The following is a 16876-nucleotide window of genomic DNA, read 5'->3' as shown; positions in this document are numbered from 1 at the left end:
CGGGCGGTATCTACCTGGTGAGGTGTAATGACCTCTCCCACCGTCAGAAGTAGCCCCTGGCGTCATGCTCTACGCCAATTGAGCAAGGACTCACAGGTAAGACCACTAATAAAAAGCAGCTTTAAACATTTCAGTTTTAACCAACTTCTTCAAACTTGAGAGGAAAGGCACCAGGTGAATGTCAGCTAGGAATTTGTTCAAGAACTGAAAAAGCTCAGTTCCTGATGTTTACCCTTTTTGGCCTCCTTACCTTTTTAAACACACTGGACTCCGAAGAGTGGGAAGGATTTGCAGCTGTTTTGTAGGAGAGACATTCCAACAGGTATTGAGGTTGTATGGTTGTTGTGGGTTTTTCGGGCTTCTTGGCCGTGTTCTGAAAGTGGTTCTTCCTAACGTTTCGCCAGTCTCTGTGGCCGGCATCTTCAGAGGACAGCAAACTGGACAGCACAGTTTGCTGTCCTCTGAAGATGCCAGCCACAGAGACTGGCAAAACGTTAGGAAGAACCACTTTCAGAACATGGCCAAGAAGCCCGAAAAACCCATAACAACCATTAGATCCCGGCCGTGAAAGCCTTCGCGAATACACAGGTATATTGAGGTCCTTGATAGGTGATAACCAGCCCTTGAATTGAGCATGGTAACTAACAGGGAGCCAATAGAGACATGGCAAGACTGACCAGAAATACATGGTCATATCTTAATTGGTACCTGAGATCAGTCTGGCTGCCACATTTTGGACCTGCTGAAGTTTCTGTACTGATTTCAATGGTAGCCCTATGTAGAAAGCATTACAATACTCTATTTTGGAGATTACCCAAGCATGAACTGCTGTTATTAGCCATTTCTTTCTCCAGATAGGGGCCAAGAGTCTTTTTCATCAACTGGAGTTGGCTGTGGAGAAAGCTGGGTACACCCAAACTATAAACCTTATCTTTCACGGTGGGTGTAACCCCACTGAGAGCAGGAAAATATCCCTCTAATGGGTGAGACAATCCTCCCGACAGCAGAATATACTGCATGTCTTATCTGGATTCACTTTTGGTTTATTACCCTTTGTCCATTCATCACCAGACAGTGCTGAAGGACCTGCACCGCATCATGTGCATATAAAGAAAAGGAGAGACAAGTGAATTGACTTCTCCCAGCAGCTTCATATAGTTATTGAAATCATTGGGGAAATGATCAGTCCCACAACAGAGGCCTGAAGGAGTAGGCCTCACTTCCTCAAGTGGTACTCTCTGAGAACGACCCTCAAGGAAGTATTGGAACTTCCAAAGAATGATGGGCCCAAGTCCTAAACTTAATAGTCATCCCAGAATGTTGTTGATGGTATCAAAGGCAGTTGAAATATCTAGGAGGATCAGCAAGGCTGCACTCCCCCATCAGCCTCTCTTAAGAGACAAGAGATGTTCCAACAGGTATTGATAAATTTAACCGTTCAGGCTTTATAGTTGATGGCCAGCATCTTGAATTGAGCGCAGAAACTAACAGAAGACTAACAATTGTGATGCATTCCTGAAGTCATGGAAAAGCGGTGATTTCATTTGCTGTTTGGTGTCATGGTTAAAACATTCTAGCTGTTTAAAGTTATTATTTGGATTCATTTTTGTTATTGTACACAGGATTTGTTTTTTGTTACTTTTCTACCTAATGGAATGTTAATTTTGTACCACAGATCAGTGACTTGCAATATTCTGAGGTTTTGAAAATGTAACTAAAATTGAATAATGTGAAAGGAAAGAGTTACTTTCAAAAAGAGAACTTTAACTGTAAGTCGCTACTATGGATACCTTGGGGGAGGATCTGAAATAAATTACTTTAAGCATAACTTTCTAAGATCAGTACTCACATGCTCCACAATGCCTGGGGTTTTGCTGTACATCCAGATTTACTCAATCCTTCCCCTTGAAATTTCTTCTGTCTCTTACTGATTTTGCAAGAAGCAAGGGATTTTTACTGGGAAGTCAAAGTGAATGAGAAATTAGGTACATGAAAAGGATTGAGAAAAAAGATGTAACCCCACGCTCCAGGTACCATCTGGATGTTGGAAATCTTGGGCTTAATCTGGCATGATGGAAATCCTTCATGGGTCCAGAGTATGATCTCGTATGAACGGTCACCATGGATTGAGACTGTCGATGGTCTGAAAGCTGCCTTGAACTATCCTCCACCCAGGTTCCTGACGACTCACCTACCATTCCAGCTTTTCCCTAAATCCTTTCTGCATTCCAAGTGCAAGGTAAGCAAGAATTAAGCCATCAATGAAAACCACCTTTAGGTCCATTTGGTTGGTGCTGTTGTCCTGGGGACTCTAGGCTGAACACAGGTACGAACAGTGCTGTGTAGTTGGTCAAACAGCTCAGTAAGTCAGGATTCAATTCCTTACCTTAGCTCTTTGGAAGAGCCAGGCTGTGCAGCCTTGAGAAGCTGCAGTCCCAGAGCAAACCCCAGAAGAGAGGAGTGAAAAACTGCTTCTTAATATCTGTTCTTAAACAACCCTGGAATGGTTTACTGTTAGTCAGGGTCAACTTGACAGCATGTAATTAATGAATTATATACAAAGGTATAAGAACACTATATGCATTCAGTGTGGATGTTATGAAGCTGTATGGTCCAACTTGGGATAAAGATGTTTCCATCATCATCATCGTCGTCGTCGTCGTCGTCATTGTCGTCGTCGTCGTCATCGTCATCGTTGTTGTTTTTTAATGCTAAGATGGTCTGTTATGCAAGCAAGTGCATAAGTGATTGTGCAAGAGTTTGTACAATTAGAGCAATTGCTTGTGCAGCCGCTTGTGCTAGTGGGGGTATACACCACATTCACATCGTGGTCAATTTAGCCCACAATGGTTTGACAAATGGGTAGAAAATTCTTCCATCTCTAAATAGAACTTTCTCTCTCTTACAGATAATCTGTCTTATGAGAAACCCCAAGGATGTGCTGGTCTCACATTATCACTTCTCAAAGTTTTTTAAAGTATTTGAGGAACCTGGGACCATGGAAGAGTTCCTGGAGAAGTTCTTGAATGGGAATGGTATGGAAAGAGATAATTCACTTATCTATTTTAACAGGGAAAAAGCTCTGATGATTGAAAAGGCTGGGGTTTGATTTTTACAGAGTGGAAAGAATGACCTGTTCCATCCGTTTCCGCATTGACTTCAAAGTTCTAATGCTCACCTATAAGGCCCTAAACGGTTTAGGACCTCGATACCTGGCGGAGCGCCTGCTCCCACCAAGATCTACTCGGATCACCCGTGCGAGTCAGGAGGTGAGGCTGAGGAACCTGACGCCGAGGGAGGCCCGGAGGGAAAAGACACGAAGCCGGGCCTTCTCGGTGGTGGCTCCTCGCTTTTGGAACAACCTCCCTCCGGAGATTCGCGGGGCCCCTACGCTGGGTACTTTCAAACGCCAGCTGAAAACATGGATGTACACCCAGGCCTTTCCTCCTGTCAACTACTGATTTCTTTTGCTTTGCTATTTATTATTTATTATATTCCTGCACTATTTGTTACTGTTGTATTCTAATGTTTTTATGTTTTCTTAATTGTTTTGATATTCTGTAAGCCGCCCAGGTGGCGCTGCGGGCTAAACCGCAGAAGCCTGTGCTGCAGGGTCAGAAGACCAGCAGTCGTAAGATCGAATCCATGCGACGGAGTGAGCGCCCGTCGCTTGTCCCAGCTCCCGCCAACCTAGCGGTTCGAAAGCATGCAAATGCGAGTAGATAAATAGAGGGACCACCTCGGTGGGAAGGTAACGGCGTTCCGTGTCTAAGTCGCACTGGCCACGTGACCACGGAATGTGCGAAAATGGGGCCTTTGGGATGATTGCGGGGGAGCGCTCCCCCGCAATCATCCCAAAGGCCCCATTTTCGCACAGCTGATTGGTGGGGCCTTTGGGATGATCACGGGGAAGCGCTCCCCCACAATCATCGGAAAGCGAATTTTCCCCATAGGGGCCATCGCAAAGCGATCGCTCTTGTGATGGCAAAAAGTCCATAAAACGGAGAGATCACTATGCGCGGCACCACTGCACAGTACTTAGCATGTGTATTTCTAGGTTCTTTTATAAAAATATTTTAATATTTTCAGACCGTGAATACAGTAAATGAAACCATGGATACTGATCTCACCGATATGGGGTCCTATTGTATTAGTCTGTGTAACTCCACTGAGCTTCTACCACATACATTCATGGCCATAACTCTCTCCTTTAAATTAGCAGTGTTCTTTCCTGATCCCCTTTCCCTCTCCTAAAAGCAAAACATTTCCCCCTTTCGCTCATATTCATTATTTCATTTTCTTTCTCTCTCCTCTTCTTTCTGTCTCCCTCTCAGGTATACTCAGAGATCCATCTGGACAATACTTTAAGGGGGAAAAGATTGTTGTGTTGCTTACTCTCGGGCAGCTTTTCACAAACCTGCCTTCCACAAATTAGTTTGTGTATTTTTCATAACGGGTCACTGGGAGGTGAGCATGGGATTGTTTCCATGTCTTTCTTTCACCACAGTAACTCTAAAGATTTGTGTGTCAGGAGGGAGGACGTTTCTAAGGAGAGGGAATATGTGTTTCTTGTATCGTGTTCTGACTCTCAAAGTACCTACCCTGTTTCCTGGAAAATAAGACCTACCCTAGTAGGATTTTTCAGGATGCTCCTAATATAAGTCCTACCCCCCAAAATAAGCCCCCAGTTAAGTGAAAACCCGCTCTCCACCATTGTGCAGCATTGTGCAGAAACCAGAAGAAGATGACATGACTGTAAAATAACCCCTAATGTGTTTTTTTTGGAGCAAAAATTAATATAAGACCCTGTCTTATTTTCGGGGAAACGCGGTAAGTGTGATGAGTCTGGGAGTTCAGAATGAGGGACAGACAAGTAGAGCCCTGAAAAACCAATTCTGGTAAGAAGGAAAGAAGAAGAGGGCTGATTGGAATAATAATTCTTATTCTTATGTGCTGTCAAATTAGTTCTGAGTTGTGGCAACTCTTATTGGGGGTTTCTAGATACCCAGGACTCAGCAGAGTGGATCAGTCTCTTGTTCTGGGAGTGCTCTAGGACTGTGTAGCTTGCCTAAGGTTACACAGGCTGGTTCTTCTCCTAGGAGGCACAATGGGGAATGAAACTCTACATGAGGCCGCTGGGTGGGGTCATCAGGGGGTGTGGAGCCTTGTGTCATCAGTACACTGATGACACTCAGCTCTACATCTCCTTTTCACCAACTGCAGGAGATGCCGTTCTGTCCCTTCAGCGCTGCTTGGGGACTGTACTGCAATGGATGCAGGAGAACAGGCTGAGGCTGAACCCAGACAAGAAGGAGGTACTGAGGGTGGGCGCCCCCACAGTTGGGGATTTGGGAAACTCCCTCTCTTTTTTGGGGGGGTGACTCTGCCCACCAGGGATGGGGTCCGCAGCTTGGGGATCCATCGGGACCCGGCACTTACTATGGAACTTCAGGTGGTGTTGGTGGTCCGTACCGCCTTTTCCCATCTTAGGTGGATAGCCCAGCTGCGGTCCTACCTTGATGTTGGGGCGCTCACTACCTTGGTCCATGCGCTCGTAATCTCAAGATTAGACCACTATAATGTGCGCTACGTTGGGCTACCTTTGAGGCTGTTGCGGAAACTACAGGTGGTGCAGAATGCAGCGGCCAGGCTCCTTAGTGGGGTGAAAAAATTCCAACATATCTCACCCACTCTGGCCGCATTGCACTGGCTGCCCATCCGATTCCGCATCGACTTCAAGGTGTTGATGCTTACGTACAAAGCCCTAAATGGTTTAGGGCCTCGATATCTGGCGGAATGCCTACTCCCACCAAGATCTACCCGTGTCACTCGTGCGAGCCAGGAGGTGAGGCTGAGGAGCCTAAAGCCGAGGGAGGCCCGGAAGGAAAAAACAAGAAACCGGGCCTTCTTGGCGGTGGCTCCTCGCCTCTGGAACAACCTACCTCCTGAGATTCGCATGGTTCCCTCGCTGGGTATCTTTAAAAATCAATTAAAAACATGGATGTTTCGGCAGGGCTTCCCATCAGATAATTCCTGATGCCCTTTTTCTTTCCCTTTCCTATTATTTTTCCCATCTTGTTTACTGTTTCGGTTGTGTAAAAATTGTTTTATATATATGTATTGTATTATTTTATGTTGTTAGCCGTCTAGAGTGGTCCTAATCCGACCAGATAGGTGGGATATAAAATAAATAAATAGTCCTATTATCTTTAACAAAAGCTGGTCTCCGTCGTACCCTATCTAAATTTCAAACTTTCTGTTCAGCTAATGATCTGGTTATAAATGCTGACAAGACTAAAATAATTAACTTTTCCAACTCCGTATCACTATCTCCCTGGACAATTGGAGCACAAACCTTTCAGCAGGTTTTAACCTTTAAATATTTAGGTATCACTCTGCATCATAAACTCAGTTGGCGCCCCCACAAAAAATTGGTTCTATCTTCCTCTAGCCTCCATCTTAATGCCATCTCAAAATTTCACTACTCATCTGGCAATCAATTTGTGCCTGCAGCGTTGCTTATTTTTCGGACTAAATTGCTTTCCCACTTACTATATGGAGCTCCTATTTGGATCGAGGCCATAGATCATGATGTTGACACTTTGGCAGCTGCCTTTTTCAGGAAAATCTTAGGAGTCCCCAACATGATTCATCTTTCAACTTTAGTTTTGGAATTAGGTACCCATCTCCCTTCTACCCTTGCTTGGTCCACCACATTTAAATATTGGCTTCGTTTACATTTAAACTCCAAGCCCAATTCCTTACTATATGATCTACTCAGAGACAATTTCCTTTCCAAGTGGCTGAAGTTGATTGAGATTAAACTTCAATCCCTTGATTTGAATCTAGAATCCCTAAATGATTTAGGAATTCAACAGGCTCATGCTCTTATTAAATCTAAACTCTGGCAGCATGAGTTTGAGGTTCTTGCAGCCAAACTGAATCCTACCTGTTCCCCGCTCTCTTTTGGTCTTTTCCCTTCACTTGGTTATCATCCAAATTATTTTTCCTCACTTATCAACCCCAGGTCAAGAAGAGCATTTATGTTAGCCCGATTTAACATTTTTCCCTCAGCGAACCATGCCGGTCGATTTGCAAATATTCCTAAAGAGGACCGATTATGCCTGTTCTGCCATTTGGTTCCGGATACACTTGATCATATACTGTTTTCCTGCCCAGTTCATTTCTCCATTCGTAAGGCACTACTAGAACCCTGGTTATCTTCCCTGTCGAACACCCCTGAGATTTTTCTGAATGATTCTTCCTCCCGTATCACTGAAGCTGTTGCTATTTTTCTGCTTGAGATTCTTAAATTAACTTCCAAGTTATAACCCGTTGTGTTTATTGTTAGTAATCCCAGCTGTATTTATGCCAATAAAGGTTTGGAGAAAGACAAACAAACAAATAAATAAATAAATAAATAAATTCTGCGATTGCCCGGGAACTGTGGACATTGCACATGGCTACATAGGCTAGCTCTTCTCCCAGGAGCCTTCAACCTCTGGCTTCATGGTGCTAAACCACTGTGCTGTCCAGCCAGCTTCTGCAGCCACATATTAATTACCAATTTTGTAATGGTTTGCACAACTTTAATTTACGCAATAAGATTTTGGCCGCCGACTCCCTGACTAATGGCCAGTCCAGGTCATAAGCTTAGCAAATGGAAAAGGAGCTCTCTTGGGAAGCAAGAGACACGGATCTATTTTAGCATGAGTGCAAATTAGCTTGTTTCTCCAGAATATGACTTGGAATAAAGTATGCCTGCTGTCTGAGATGGTGTCTAAACCAGGAGAACTGCACTGAGGACTGATTAGAATCGGTGCAATACTCTAGTAAATGAGATGCTCATTTTTGGTCACTGAGATTTAGGACTGTTTCCTGGAATTCACTTTTGTTTGAATTAGCAGAACTGGAATTCTGGGATAAGGGTCCCCATCTGCCTAAATGTCACATCCCTTGCTCAGCTCTTTATATTCGACCTTTGTGTTGGCTTGGCTTTTCCAGTGGTTTATGGTTCCTGGTTCGACCATGTGAAAGGCTGGATGAAGCTGAAGGAGAGACCCAACTTCTTCTTAATCACCTATGAAGAGATGCAGCAGGTCTGGTTCATCCTTTTCTTGTGTTCATTCATCTACCATTATTTGACCTGCTGAAGTTTCTGCCTTTTGGCATTCTGTCATACTTTAGAAAGTAGACCCAACATTCCCAAATGATTACTGAGCTTCTTCTTCAGCTCCAAGTGAGGATTTTTTTTTAAAAGCAAATTGAAGGGTCAAAGAATCTCTTTTTATGAGCAGGTTACATTTTCTCAGGGCTGTGTTATGCTAGTATTCCTTGGACTTTCAGATTCTGAAACTAATTCAAGATTTTACCTCTTTTCAACTTTGCCAGGAGTTGGGCAGACTGATACATGATGGGACACAATACAGCACTTTGCCAGTCGGCTGGTTCCCATTGTCATTTTGGCATGGTTGAATAGCAGATAAGGGAATACTGGATTTCTTTGAACTACAGACTGAGAGCAGACTGATGTCATGTTAATTCTTCATGGAATTCTGAGACCTGGAGTTTGGTGACTTAGAATTCTGTTAGACGTCTTCCATGTACTTTATTGAGCTACAGCAAATAATTTTAAATACATCACCAAACTGCAGATCCAAGGATCAACCTATGGCTGTTCAACCAGTTTCAAACTGCTGTACATCCGTACTGGAGCTGTGCTCTAAAGATGAATGCAGCAGTTTAACTTAATGCAGCTTGAAAGGTGGAAACAACTGATTCTCATGAAGGGGCTGATATCTCTGTGGAAGGACACTATTAGAATCTGCGTACGGATTTTCTCTGTTTCAGGACCTGCGAGGCAGTGTGAAGAAAATCTGCCGCTTCCTTGGTAAGGAACTGGACAGTCGCCAGTTGGATGCGGTGGTGAAAAATGCCTCCTTTGAAATCATGAAGGACAACAAGATGTCCAACTTCTCCCATGTACCAGAGGATTATATGGATCACGAGAAAGGAAAATTCATGAGGAAAGGTAAAAGCAGAGCTGAATTAAAATGGCATGCATGCATTATGATTCCTAAACAACGGATGAATGAGAATTTCTCTGCTCCAATCCCATATCAAGTCGTTGACTAAATTGCCACGTGACTCATGCTTGGACACTAATCTGTGGCTGGTTTCCACCACTGTGCCTCAGGGCAGCAGCATAGCTTTGCATGTACAGCATGGAAGATTCTAAACAATACACACAGTAAAGGTAAAGGTTAAAATTTCCTGCTAACCGCTTTGCTTGACTCCTGGCCTTTGCGGTGATGCTGCCTCTGATGCATTCCGTGAAGTTGAAAGGACCATTGAGATGGTCAGCTGAGCAGGCAAATTTGCAAAGGGCAACAAAAATAACATGGAGCCCCTTCAGATAGAAGACCACTTCTTTGACACCTCAGGAAGACACAATAGCCAGGAGAAAAGGTTGCCATGCTACTCTCGAGTTACCCAGTGTATTGGATAGAGTGTGGGACTAAGACTCAGGAGACATCGGTTCAAATGCCTACTTGGCTTTGGGCAGCCACTGGGGGTGTGGAATTGGTAAAACTACTCCTTAAATTTCTCTTTTGTTTCAAAACCCCTATTGTGTGTGTGTCTCCAGTGAATCTGCAGAGTGGCAGTCAGCTCTATATTGGTGCTGACCATTAGAGGTATATTATTTTCAGTAAAAGCATAGCTCTACTTTGTTATGGATACTCCTCTTCCTTGTGGTGTTTCAGGGGTCTGTGGAGACTGGAAGAACCACCTCACCGTGGCACAGGGCGAACACTTCGACCGTGTGTATTGGGAGAAGATGCAGGGTGTGGGTGTGGCCTTTCCATGGGATTGAAGAAGGCCCGATTGCATCCTGTGCTGCTATTTCTAGGCAGCGTCTTTTGTGTGTGTGAGTTTTGTGTGAAGCGTACGTCTTTCTTCAGGGCTACAGATCTACAGTATATGATTTTTTTAAAAAAAAAATCACATGGTCTTCACATGCTGCATCTTTTACAGTTTGGAATCTTTCTTTTAAATATAAGCAAACTTGCCGAGCACATCTTTTCTCTTCAGCTGTGTAGAAATCAAAGGAACAATGTCATGGTGCAACTACCACAAGGTGGCAGATAATAAAAGACACCTATATCTGCATGTGTGCCTTATAAATTACTACCGGAGCTTTGGACAGTCTTTAGGATTTTGGATTCCTTTAGTCTTTGCAATCCACCAGGATTCTGTAGGACCCTAAGCTCAGGTTCTGAATGTGATGATGTGGAAACCTCTCTTGTAGAGCATGTTGGATTTGAGGTCCTGCAAACTAAATTTGTTGGGTGCACCCCAGTACCTTATTTATGTAGACTAAGGGTCAACTGATACATGGCAGATATCATTTGAAATGAATTGAGTTTTTTGGAAGATGATTTGTGGAGGCCCTTGTGTCTGAAGAATCATCCTATAGGGGCACTTAAGCAGCTTTAATAACGAGTTTGCTCCTAATTTACACCTCCTTTTTGGTGCTGATTTCTTTCCTTTAAAATATTTTGCACCGAAACAATGGACTAACCCAGGAGATTTTGAAACCAATGCTATTAGTTTTTGTGCTCTAAAACTGTGTATTTGGGCAGTACAGTACTATTTCTTCTGCACACAGAGACATGCACCCTGAAGCAATAATTGTATTATACAGGGCACTAATGATTCATCTAGTGATAAATGATACTATCGGATACTGATATCATTGGCAGACCTATGATTTCTGCCCATGTTCTTCCACTTTGAATAATAATGACACTACAGGCACGGCACAGATTTGCTTTTGGACTACAACTCCTAGAATTCTTTAGTTGGAAGGTCTAAAGCCATAGATTTGCACAGCGCCAGAAGTTACTGGTGTGTTTCTGTCCGAGTACAGGGGAGAGAAAGAAAAAGGATTCCACTTCATGTAATGACCTTGCCTTGAAAAATGAAATGAAACAAAATGAAACAGAACCAAACAAAAAGAGGAAAAAAATGAACCTTGAAGTTTTAATCCATTGACATTAACAATGAACTTGAAGATGTTTAACGTGTTAAGCTGAGGGTACCTGAGCAGAGGTGCTCAATTCCTCTTTCAGCTCACTCTTTTCCCATTGGACAGACCACAAACCTCCAGACAAATGTGAAGTGCAAGTGGAGGGGACAGGATTGCACCTGGAGATGGATAAACAGATAGTCAAGGAACACCTTACCACCTTGAATGAGTTCAGATCTCCAGGGCTGGATGAACTGCATCTGAGAGTACTGAAGGCATTGGCTACAGGAACCTGGGAACTATAAGCCAATTGGCCTAACATCAATCCCAGGAAAGGTTGTGGAACAAATTATAAAAAGGTCACTATCAAAGCACCTAGAAAAGTTGATTTCAAAGTTTTAATGATTACATACAAGATCCTAAACAGTTTAGGACCTCAATACTTGGCAGAGCGCCTCCTCTCGCCTGGATTTACCCATACCACCTGATCTAACCAGGAGGGGTGATTGAGGAGCTTAATGCTGAGGGAGGCCCGGAAAGAAAAAAACAAGACACTGGGCCTTCTCAGCAGTGGCTCCCAGGCTCTGGAACAAACTCCCCTCCGAGATTCGCTTGGCCCCTTCGTTGGGTATTTTCAGAAACCAACTTAAGACCTGGTTATTCAGACAGGCCTTCCCTCCAGGCACTACTTAACTTCTCTTTTCATCCCAACTTGAAGTATTGTTGTCTTGTATATTGTTGAAAAACTGTTAATATATATTTTGAATTGTTTTTATCTTGTATGGTGTGAGCTGCCCAGAGTAGACTATGTCTAGATGTGCAGCATATAAACAAACAATCAAACAAACAAACAAACAAACAAACAAACAAACAATGCAGTAATAACTAGAGGCCAACACAGGATTGTCAAGAACAAATTCTGCCAGACTAATCTGATCTGGTAACATAGACAGAGGGAATGCTGTAGATGTAGTATATCTTGACGTCAAGCTTTTGACAAAGTGCTCCATGATATCCTGATTAGCAAGCTAACTAGGTGTGTGCAGGATAGATCTAGTGTCATGTGGACACACAATTGGCTACAGAATCATACTCAGGGGGTGATGATTAATGGCTCCTTCTCCAACTGGTAACAAGTGGGACACCCCAGAGCACAGCTCAGTCCTGCGTCCAATGCTCTTCAACATTTTTATTAATTATGTGGATGAGGGAGTTCAGGGAATGCTTATCAGATTTGCGATGACACAAAATTGGGTGGAATAACTAATACCCTTGAAGACAGAAATGATATTGATAGGCTGGAGTGCTGGGCTGAAAACAACATAATAAATTTGAACAGGGATAAGTGCAAAGTATTGCACCTTGAAAAAAGAAACCAAATGCAAAGTTACAAGAAGGGGGATACTTGGCTCAGCAATACTACAACTGAGAAGGATCTTGAAATTGTCGCAGATCACAAGCTGATGTGGCTCCAAAAAGGCAAATGCTATTTTAGATTGCATTAGAAGAAGTATAGTTTCCAAATCCTGCAAGGTGTTAGTTCCCTTTTATTCAGCACTAGTTCAGCCTCACCTTGAGTCTTGTCTCTAGTTCTGGACACCACATTTCAAGAAGGATGCTGACAAATTGGAAAAAGTTCAGAGGAGAGCAACAAGGATGATCAGGGGACTGGAATCCAAGCCCTGTGAGGAAGAACTGAAAGAATTGGGCATGTTTAGCCTTGAGAAAAGAAACAGAGGAGTGATATGATAGCACTCTTCAAATATTTGAAAGGCTGTCATATAGAGGAGGGGCAGGATCTGTTCTCCATCACCCCAGAGTGTAGGACATGATACAATGTGCTCAAGTTACAGGAAGTCAGATTTCAGTTGAATATCAGGGGGGAAAAATTCTACCTGTTAGAGCAGTACAACAGTGGAACCAATTACCTCAAGAGGTGGTGAGTGCTCCATCACTGGAGATGTTCAAGAGAGATTTAGACAGCCACCTGGTGGATATCCTTTGATTTGTATTTTTGCCTTGAGCAGAGAGTTGGACTTAAGGGCCATATAGGCTCCTTCCAACTTCACAATTCTATGATTCCCCCACTTACCCATCACTATCATTGTCCTCCAAGGACTCAACTAAATCACTTTGATCTTCTGCTTCTGAAGAGGGTTCTGAATGTGCCCTCCTTACGTGGAGCCCCTCTAAAGAGGTGGGAGGTCGAGTCCAGATACACACCCAGTTTTGGGGCTGTTGCAGAATTCTGCTCCCTCAGGTGACTCAGGGGGCCCACAAGGGGATGCATTGGCTCATAGTTGGTTTGGGGCATGAGGATGGATCCGCAAGGTATGAGGAGGGCCCCTGGGTGGGTGGGTCCTCCTCAAGTTAAGTTTCCTTTATCGGAGTGTTGGGTGGAATCCAAATGCACGCTTATGCACCTGGCTTGGGGGATGTTGCAGAATTCCACCCCACTCAGCTGACAGTGGTGTCCAAACAATGGCACTTTCTTATGTGGTTAATTCTAGTTTGGTTACCTGGATTATCATCAGCTGGCAGGTGGGTTGACCGACATGTGAACCGCCCACTGTGGCCAGGGCTATTTCGCAGTTCTAACCAATAAGGTTGTGGCCATTTTTTCCCCAAATAAACTTGAGTCTCTGTGATTCCTTGGAGTTTTCCCTTCCCTACCCCTGTCATTATGTTCTAAAGACAACGAAGAGCTGGGCTGACTAAACCATATTAGAGTGGTCTTTTAGACCAGATGGGCGGGATATAAATCAAATAAATAAATAAATAAATAGTTCTGTTCTGGTTAATTGGTGCTGAGTTCAATATCTGAGGACTCAATATGTGGAGAGCTTTAGCAGTTCCTTGAGTGAAGGGGCAAATACAAACACATAGGGAACAGCTAAAGGTTAGTGGCAGTGAAAGAAGAAGAGAGGAATTAAGGGAAGATTACTATACCAACACATTTATTCCTCTCGTTAAGTAAAGAAATATTTAATGGTTGTTCTGGGTTTTTCGGGCTCTTTGGCCGTGTTCTGAAGGTTGTTCTTCCTGACGTTTCGCCAGTCTCTGTGGCCGGCATCTTCAGAGGGCAGCAACCTGTGCTCTGATGTAGTTGGCTTGGGAGTGCAGTATTTATGGCTGTGAGATAGGCTTTTGTCTTTTTCTGTAGATGGGTGATTAGTGTGTATTGTTGTGGGTGCATTGTTGTGCTAAGGAGAAGAGACCAATGCACCCACAACAATACACACTAATCACCCATCTACAGGAAGAAGACAAAAGCCTATCTCACAGCCATAAATACTGCACTCCCAAGCCAACTACACCAGATTACAGGTTGCTGTCCTCTGAAGAGGCCGGCCACAGAGACTGGCGAAACGTCAGGAAGAACAACCTTCAGAACACGGCCAAAGAGCCCGAAAAAAAAACAGAACAACCATTAGATCCCGGCCGTGAAAGCCTTCGCGAATATAAAGAAATATTTAATTCTGCAAAAGAACTCCCAAACAAAACAAAACAAAACAACAACAAAGGAGCCCTTCTTTTTATGAATGTGGCATATTGGTGTTTCGTATCAATGACTTAAATGCCAGGAAACTGCCCGGTATTGTTGCACCGTATTGTGTCCACAAGACTGGGAATTGTAGTGTGAGAATATCGGGGATCCCATGGTTGGGAACCACTGGATGTGTGATCTAGTGGTCATTGGAGCAAACATGGACAGTTCTTGGTCTGCTGTTGTTATGCTGCATCTTTCCAAAAAGGTTTCTGCTCAACAGATTCTTGAGCCATCAAGAATAAAATCAACATGGATGTCAATGGAAGCGGAAGGCATGCCACTCAGACCACTCACGTACAGAGAGCCTGTGTGATGGGAAAAGCAAGACCTCCTCCATTATCTCTATAGAGAGGCCTGTTTGATCTCCCTCTCTCTGGATTCTTTCCATAATAAATGGAGAACTTTAAAAAAACATTGTTGTTGTTCAGTCGTTTAGTTGTGTCCGACTCTTCGTGAACCCATAGACCAGAGCACACCAGGCCCTCCTGTCTTCCACTGCCTCCTGGAGTTTGGTCAAATTCATGTTGGTTGCTTCGATGACACTGTCCAACCATCTCGTCCTCTGTCGTCCCCTTCTCCTCTTGCCCTCACACTTTCCCAACATCAGGGCCTTTTCCGAGGAGTCTTCTCTTCTCATGAGATGGCCAAAGTACTGGAGCCTCAGCTTCAGGATCTGTCCTTCCAGTGAGCACTCAGTGACCAATAACACCCAAATTTGCATTTCCTTTTCTCTTTTCTTATTAGCCACTTCTTTCGTTTCAGGTCATGGCAGTTAGTAACCTTGTGGGCCAAGGCTGCCTTGTTTGTCTAGCTTTTACTGTCCTTGACGATTAGCCCATCACTTCAGGCAGAAGGAAGAGACAGGGGCCAAAGATCAGAAGCTACTACTTGGAAAGTGAGGCAGAGGTTTCGTTTGCAGGGGGATTGTGTTGACGGAGCAGCTTGAAAGCTGCACCTTTGAAGGAGAGAGAAAAAACATTGTCACCTTCAAACTGAGAAGCTAGCATGTCATCCAGTTTTCTGCATGGAAGTTCAATGCTCAGGTAAGAAGGAGATCTTTGGGGACCACAGATGAGGAGGGAATGGTATCTACTATGGGAATGAATGTTTCCACTTCCCACTGCCTTCTCTTTAGTCAAATATAGCTAAGTCATGTTTTCCTTTTAGAACCATCACTGGAACTTTTTGAAACAAGGTGTGCACCCTGTGGGGTCAATGGAGCCCAAAGGACCCCAGTTTTCTCTTAGTTTATTTACTAAGTCCAAGAAACCAATTAAAACCAAATTAAAGTCAATGGAATTGTTTTTGCCTGATCAGTAAGAGCAGATGTACCTTTTTGCCCTCTATATAGAGAAAATACCTTGGGCTGAAGCACAAGGCAAGGGAAATGAAGGGAAGAAAAGTTACTTTCCCACAGCTCTGCCAAGTGGATGCCATAGAGACTTGAAACCCCATATTATTATATATGAACTAGCCGTTTGGTTCCTCATAAGAACTTCAGAGTGTGGGAGTGTGTGATCTGGTGCGAATCCCTTTTCTCCTTTATCTGGATCTTGCTGGATGGATGACTCAAGAACGCCAGACGTTTCTAACAAAAACCCTTTATTCTTTAACCCCTTGCTCAATGCAGCATCAGCAACAGACTCTTGTCTTTTGTTTCAGGGATGTTGTGCCTTTTCCTTTTTCATTGAACCCTAATAACCCCCCCTCTAATTGCATCAGAGTAGAACTCAGGTCTCTGTAATGCCACCTCTGTGGAACACCCGATCTATCAGGTACATCTGCCGCCGACCTTATTGGGGAGGGTGGAAAACCCAGCCCGCCTGTGGTTCCCATACTTTCTTGCCCAGGTTTTGTCTCATCCACGGGGTTACCCAGGACGGTCTTGTTTTCCCTCTTTTGTGCCTCCCACTGCTGCCATTCCCTGAATTTTGTTCTTTTTCTTCTTTCTTGCCCCAGTAATGTGGCTTTCTATAGGTTTTTCTCCTCAATTCCTTCTCAGCAGACTCCCTTGGTAGCAGTAGGATTTATTTTGCAGTCCCAGATCCAATAAAATACATTTAAAATTTCAAGAATGATTTAAAACACTTTAAAATTCAGTAGATTCAGCTGCAAAACATTAGATATTATAAAGCACAGGCGAGGATTTCCTTTCGTGTTCTCTGTGCAGGAAAAAAAAAAAAAAGAAACTTGGCCACAAGTTCTGTAGTGGGCTTATTTGTGTCCGCTAGGAAATATCTTGTATACCAGTCCAAGGACCTGCCTGGGAAATCTCTTATTACTGGGCTGAGGAGCCT

The 16876-nt window shown here is 43.7% G+C and overlaps 1 protein-coding gene across 2 annotated transcripts in view; it reads left to right on the top strand.

Moving 5' to 3' along the window:
- Nucleotides 1-12409, top strand: part of LOC110070729 (sulfotransferase 2B1-like) — a 28252-nt gene extending 15843 nt beyond the window's left edge. For both annotated transcript variants that reach the window (XM_072980378.2, XM_020778448.3), the window contains exons 3-7: nt 2031-2239; nt 2909-3035; nt 8005-8099; nt 8851-9031; nt 9765-12409. In XM_072980378.2, coding sequence (XP_072836479.2) covers nt 2031-2239; nt 2909-3035; nt 8005-8099; nt 8851-9031; nt 9765-9874 — 722 coding nt within the window. In that variant the 3' untranslated portion in view covers nt 9875-12409. The remainder of the gene's footprint in view (nt 1-2030; nt 2240-2908; nt 3036-8004; nt 8100-8850; nt 9032-9764) is intronic.
- The last annotated feature ends 4467 nt before the right edge of the window (nt 12410-16876 follow it).

Source organism: Pogona vitticeps, chromosome 9, assembly GCF_051106095.1.
Source record: "Pogona vitticeps strain Pit_001003342236 chromosome 9, PviZW2.1, whole genome shotgun sequence".
Lineage (NCBI taxonomy): Eukaryota > Metazoa > Chordata > Lepidosauria > Squamata > Agamidae > Pogona > Pogona vitticeps.
Note: the sequence above shows the minus strand (reverse complement) of the source record. Positions and strands in the feature narration are given on the sequence as shown.